The following is a 7,500-nucleotide window of genomic DNA, read 5'->3' as shown; positions in this document are numbered from 1 at the left end:
GTGAGAGTGTGTTTGACTTTATGAGTGAATGTGTGTGTGTGTGTGTGTGTGTGTAACAGTGTATGTGAGTGTAAAAAAGTGTGTGTAATGTGTGTGTATGTGAGTGAAAATGTGTGTGAGCGTGTGTTTGACAGTGCATGCGAGTACGCATTTGTGTGTGCATGTTTGATTGTATGTGAGTGAACGTGTGTGTTTGACAGTGTATGCAAGTATGAACGTGTGTGTGTGTGCGCATTTACTTGTATTTCTGACATTTTCCCTTCAAAAATGTCCCCAAAAGTATAGAAATACCAGTCATTTTTGACCTTGTGGGGACATTTTCACTTCAAATTGTCCCCACAAGTATAGAAATACCAGTAATTTTTGATCTTGTGGGGACATTTTCCTTTCCCTATGACAAAAGCAGCTCATTATGTAAACAACTACTCTGAAAATAAAAAAACACAGATTGTTTCCAGTGAGGTTTGGGTTTAGCCATAGGAGAACAGAACATATAGTTTGTACGGTGTAAAATCATTACGTCTATGGAAAGTTCCCATAAAGATGTCAGTGTGTGTGTGTGTGTGTGTGTGTGTGTGTGTGTGTGTGTGTGTGTGTGTGTGTGTGTGTGTGTGTGTGTCTTACCCTCGGTGGCGAACTGCTCCAGGTGTTTGAGGGTGATGTCCTTGTATCTGGAACTGTCTGCTAATCGCTCATAGATCACGGTGTCCTGAGAGACAGAAACACAGAGCATTATTCCCCTGCTCTGCATTCTACACGATCAGCCAAAGCAGCACACAGGAAAACAGAAAGTGATAGCATATGTCGGACTAATTCGACATTCTCCCATGAACACATTTATAGTAACACGTTAATATTTCATTTGGGTTTAATGCATTACACAACAGCTGAGACATGACATGAGACGAAAAACATCTCTTTCCCATCAGTCTCCATCCGAGCGCTAAAGAGAGCTGCTAGCTTCTATTGCAAACACTATAATGTCTATCAAGTAGGGTTGTCACGATACCATAAATATAGGCCACGATAATATACCAGCTGAAGTATCACGATACCAAGTAGTATCATGATAATGTATTAATTCATAACTCAAATCGACAAAATAAATCAAATTGTCAGAAATACTTTATTACTTATTATTAAATTATGAATTATGGGCTGTTGAAAATCAGCGTATTTTGATGCACGCCACTTCACCTCAAATATTACTGTTTTTTTGTTTAAATTGTAGATAACTGACCAACAAAAAAAGATGTTAAAATTATGATACAAATTATACCAAATGAAATTTATTACAAGAAGATATTTTGTATTTTTTCAACAAAATATGAAGTGGAAAATTATTGTTTTCTTATCGTATCCTCTTGCGATTTTTAGTTTCTCTCATCGGTTTTATTATTTTCAGCTTTATCAGGTAAGAATCCAACATAAATTCAAATTTCACTTTAGTGAGTTATTCTTTTTAAGAGATTGTCATGGTCGTTGTAGCCAGTCATATTCACAGGAACAGAAATAAACTGTTTCAGATGTGTGTTTGAAACATCAGAACACAAGTCACAAATTCTACAGCCCTAATGCGGACTATTAAAATAAAATAAAGTGGTCTTGATTACTTGCCGGCACAAATGTGTGAGGATTTTAGTGACTTTTCCACATGCAACATTAACTATTTTAGAACCATTAATGACGAAACTACCTTTTATAAACTACAGAGGCACCGCCAGTATTTTGATGCCATAGTATCGCTGTGCTGCCAAAGTACCGGTAAACTGTGCAACCCTACTAACAAACACGTACAAAGATACACTCGAAAATTACATTTACATTGTCTAACGTCTAAAAAGTCTGATAAGATGGATATTTAAACAATATGATTTTTTTTTACAGATCATTTGTATGTAATGTACAATCTGTTGTGGCATATGCAGCTATGGGGAAAATAATTAAGAAATCACTTCTTTTAGTTTTGTGTTGCTTAATTTTGTTTGAGGACGAGGAATACAAGTTTCTAAATGTTAGATAAAATAAAATGTGCTATTTACCATTTTACTGAATTAACAAAAACAATAAATGACAGATTATTTCATTACGAATACATACAGCGGGGAAAATAAGTTGAAAATAATTGAATGTCACCCATTTTTCTCAGAAAACATATTTCTAAAGGTGCTGTTGACTTGAAAATTTCACCAGAGGTTGATAACAACCAAAGAAATCCATATATGTAAAGAAAACAAATTTAATTAGTTTACAAATGAAGTTATGTGTAATAAAATTAAATGATGCAGGGAAAAGTATTGAACACATGAAGAAAGGGAGGTGTAGAAAGGGAGTGAAGGCCCAGACAGCAGCTGAAATCTCTCAGTAGTTCTTCAGCAACCCTCTGCCCTTCATCAGTGTAAATGAATATTAGCTACTTCAGTGCAATATCTACATTAGCTGCTCTTTCTCCCAGCTCTCTGAGTCTGAGGTGTCCAATCTCGTGCTATCAAGCCATGCAACCACCTGTCCGCTAGATCCCATTCCCTCTCATCTCCTGCAAGCCATTTCTCCTGCAGTCATACCAACACTGACTCACATAATTAACACATCTCTTGACTCTGGTCTATTCCCTACTTCATTTAAGCAGGCTAGGGTAACCCCTCTGCTAAAGAAACCCAACCTGGATCAAACGCTACTTGAAAACTACCGACCGGTATCCCTGCTTCCATTCATGGCCAAGATTTTGGAGAAAGTAGTGTTCAATCAAGTCCTAGACTTTCTTACTCAAAACAACCTCATGGACAACAAGCAATCTGGCTTTAAGAAAGGCCACTCAACTGAGACTGCCCTGCTCTCGGTCGTGGAGGACCTCAGACTGGCTAAAGCAGACTCTAAATCATCTGTCCTCATCTTGCTGGATTTATCAGCTGCTTTTGACACTGTAAACCACCAGATCCTGCTATCTACGCTTGAGTCACTGGGCGTCACAGGCACTGTTATTCAATGGTTCAGTTCCTACCTCTCGGACAGGTCATTCAGGGTGTCGTGGAGGGGAGAGGTGTCCAACCTACAGCATCTATACACTGGGGTACCTCAGGGCTCTGTGCTTGGACCACTTCTCTTCTCTATCTACACGGCATCTTTAGGAACAGTCATCCAGAAACATGGTTTTTCCTACCACTGCTATGCTGATGACACCCAGCTATACCTCTCTTTCCACCCTGATGATCCCTCGGTTCCAGCTCGCATTTCAGCCTGCCTGTCAGACATTTCACTCTGGATGCAAGATCATCATCTCCAGCTTAACCTCATGAAAACGGAAATGCTTGAAGTCTCGGCCAACCCGACCCTTCACCATAACTTTTCAATCCAGATGGATGGAGCAACCATCACTGCATCCAAAATGGTAAAAAGCCTTGGAGTTACGATTGATGACCAACTGAACTTCTCTGACCACATTTCTAGAACTGCCCGATCTTGCAGATTCGCACTCTACAACATCAGAAAGGTCCGACCCTTCCTATCTGAACATACAGCTCAACTCATTGTTCAAGCTCTTGTCCTCTCCAAACTGGACTATTGCAACTCGCTGCTAGCCGGGCTACCAGGTAGTTCTATCAAACCTCTTCAGCTGCTTCAGAACGCAGCAGCACGAGTGGTCTTTGATGAACCCAAAAGAGCACATGTCACTCCGCTACTCACCCGTTTGCACTGGCTTCCAGTTGCTGCCCGCATCAAATTCAAAGCTCTGATGTTTGCTTACAAAGTGACCTCTAGCTGTGCTCCTTCGTATCTGCTCTCACTCCTGCAGATATATGTGCCCTCCAGAAACTTGCGTTCTGTGAATGAACGTCGCCTCGTTGTTCCATCCCAAAGAGGGAAGAAATCACTTTCCCGAACTCTCACATTCAATCTGCCCAGTTGGTGGAATGAACTCCCTAACTACATCAGAACAGCCGAGTCACTTGCTGTCTTCAAGAAACGACTAAAAACGCAACTGTTTAGTCTCCACTTTTCCTCCTAATCTGCAATTGCCTCTCTGGCTATACCACTAACTGAGCCCTCTTTCTCTCTCTCTCTCTCTCTCTCTCTCTCTATTAAAAAAAAAAAAAAAAAAAAAAAAAAAAAAAAATTCTACTAATGTTTTTGCTTCTTAGACTTTTACACGCCTGAAACTTGTCTATAGCGCTTGTTCACTGCTGCTCTTATAGTTGTGTAAATTGCTTCCTTGTCCTCATTTGTAAGTCGCTTTGGATAAAAGCGTCTGCTAAATGACTAAATGTAAATGTAAATGTAAATGATGAAGATGAGACCAGGGTGGACATTTCAGCAAGACAATGATCCAAAACACAGCCAATGAAACTCACAAATGCTTTCAGAGAAAGAAATTCAAGCTGTAGAATGGCCCACCCAATCACCTGACTTGAATCCAATAGAAAATACAAATGAAAGGTCAGATTTGAAAGACGAGACCCACAAAACCATCAAGATTTTGACACTCTGTTGAGTGTGACTTCATTCTCTCAATTCATGTGACTTCATTTTCCATACAAGAGGCGTCTTTAAGCAGTCATCATTAAAAAAGGCCTTTTATATAAAGTGTTCAATCAATTTCAGAAGTTCAGTACATTCGAGTTATTCCATTCTTATTATTACAGATTTTTGGTTTTGTTTTATTTTTATGTTTGTATTTTTTGGGTTTTTACCAAAATCTGGTTCAATTCCACGTTAGCAGCTCCTTTAGAAATATTACTCCCACAAAAAAACATGACGTGTTCTATACCTATTTTCCCCACTGAATTTGATTTAAACAGAAAAAATAATGCAAGTAAAGTACAAGTAATAAGTACAGACTGATACTCACAGCTCCTTTACAGTAGAGGCGGATTTTTCCTGCTGGAGTTCGCATGATGACCGACATCCTCTTCCTGGCACTGTCAGAAAACACATCAACACCAGCAGCATTACCATCATAACCAATCTGAGTGAATCTAGTACTAAACGTTCAGTAAAAACATCATGGTGTTCTTCTGTCAGGGGTAGTACAGCTTTTTCAAAATCTAATTTAAGCAGTTTTCCCAAGCACTCTCTACTTTTAAAGCACTTTCCGGTGGCTCAGTGGTTAGCACTGTCGAGTCCCGGCTGAGTCAGTTGGCATGTCTGTGTGGAGTTAGCATGTTCTCGCTGTGTTTGTGTGGGTTTCCTCCGGGTGCTCCAGTTACCCCACAGTCCAAAAACATGTGCTGTAGGTGAATTGATGAACTAAATTGGCCATAATGTATGAGTGTGTGTGTGTGCAGGAGAGAGGGTATTGGTGTTTCCCACTACTGGGTTGTGGCTGGAAAGTGATCTACTGGGTAAAATATATGCCAGAATAGTTGGCGGTTCATTCTGCTGTGGTGACCCCAGATAAATAAAAGACTAAGCTGAAGGAAAACTAATAAATAAATGAAATGGTTAAATATTAATAATATTTTGGTAAGATATTTTGTAGTTTAAGTATATTTTAGAATGATTATAATGAAAGCAACATAACTACATTTTTAAGCAGGTCCAATCACTTCATCCATAATCTAAGCCCATCTCAAACCTAGATTATTTAAATTCAAGCATTTTAAAGGATTTCCCGCCACTGTACAGCCTTTTTCTCCTCAGTAGAACAGAGAATGATATAGATTAACTAATTTAAAAAAGAGAGTACAAATGGAAAATGAAAGATGAGCAAGCTTACTTGTGCTGGAATTATTTACCTTGTGAATTCTAAGACATGCAGCAATTCATATTTCTCCTCTGCTTCAAGCTGTAAATCAGAAAGACAGAAAAATCAGGAAAAAGTGATTAACAGATTTTAAAAGAAACTATTATGAAGCAATAGATCAATCATATAATAGTCACTATAATAGTTTTTTTTTTACTATTTAGGTTTTCTTTAGAATGACAAACAACTTATATAATACAAATTACATGGTTCACATTTATATGAGCACAAATTGAAGTTGAGATGACATTTGTGTGTTCACATTCAATAAAAATGTACAAAGCTGATTTTACATAGATATTAAATCATAGTAAATGTTAATAAAGTGTCAATAAATGTTGCATGTTAACCGTGTGAAATTTGAATGAATGAATGAAAAAATCATAAACCCACGAGTAAATCATAATAAATGTATGCATTATAGACAAATAAAATAATAATATGAGGCAAGGCAAGTTTATTTATATAGCACATTTCATACACAGCAGCAATTCAAAGTGCTTTACATAAACAGGAATAAAAGAGACAAGTATAAATAAAATAGAAACAATAATTAATATAAAAACAGATGAAAACAGCGTAGAGAGTTTTTCCATATTCCAAAACACCGGTGTATCATATTTTCTCATTTTACTCTGGGACTTCCCCATTCTGGTGGGTCCCCGTGTATTGTTTTGTATTGTATTATATTATATTTTATCCTATATTACATTTTATTATACTATATATTATACTATATTTTATTATATTACACTATATAATATTATACTATATTATATTATATTACACTATATTTTATTACACTATATTATATTATACTATACTATATTATACTATATTACATTACACTATTTTATATTATACTATATTATATTATACTATATTTTATTACACTATATTATATTATACTATCTATTTTATTATATTATACTATATTATATTACACTATATTATATTATACTATCTATTTTATTATATTATACTATATTATATTATATTACACTATATTTTATTACACTATATTATATTATACTATCTATTTTATTATATTATACTATATTATATTACACTATATTATATTATACTATATTCTATTATACTATATTATATTATATTACACTATATTATATTTTACTATATTATATTATATTACACTATATTATATTACACTATATTATATTATACTACATTATATTATATTACACTATGTTATATTACACTATATTTTATAACACTATATTATATTATATATTTTATTATATTATATTTTATTATATTATATTATACTATATTATATTATATTACACTATGTTATATTACACTATATTTTATAACACTATATTATATTATATATTTTATTATATTATACTTTATTATATTATATTATACTATATTATATTATATTACACTATATTTTATAACACTATATTTTATAACACTATATTATATTATATATTTGATTATATTATACTATATTATATTATATTATATTATATTATATTATATTATATTGTATTGTATTATATTATATTATATTATATTATATTATATTATATTATATTATATTATATATTTGATTATATTATACTATATTATATTATATTACACTATATTGTATTATATTATAATATATTACACTATATTGTATATATTATATTATATTATATTATATTATATTAAACAATTTCGAAGCTGAGAAACACAGAACAATAAGGAAAACAATGAATATAAATAATGCTTGTTCACACACTAGTTTGCAT

At 33.9% G+C, this 7,500-nt stretch overlaps 1 protein-coding gene across 1 annotated transcript in view; it reads right to left on the bottom strand.

Annotated features, from left to right (window-relative positions):
• atp8a1 (ATPase phospholipid transporting 8A1) overlaps positions 1–7,500 on the bottom strand; it is a 336,556-nt gene that overhangs the window by 155,157 nt on the left and 173,899 nt on the right. The window contains exons 19-21 of the mRNA XM_056471711.1: positions 5,733–5,782; positions 4,847–4,916; positions 625–709 (exon numbers count right to left, since the gene is read on the bottom strand). Of these exons, the coding sequence (XP_056327686.1) occupies positions 625–709; positions 4,847–4,916; positions 5,733–5,782 (205 nt within the window). The remainder of the gene's footprint in view (positions 1–624; positions 710–4,846; positions 4,917–5,732; positions 5,783–7,500) is intronic.

This window comes from Danio aesculapii, chromosome 14 (assembly GCF_903798145.1).
Source record: "Danio aesculapii chromosome 14, fDanAes4.1, whole genome shotgun sequence".
In the NCBI taxonomy this organism is placed as follows: Eukaryota; Metazoa; Chordata; class Actinopteri; order Cypriniformes; family Danionidae; genus Danio; species Danio aesculapii.
This window is presented reverse-complemented; position numbering and strand designations above follow the sequence as displayed.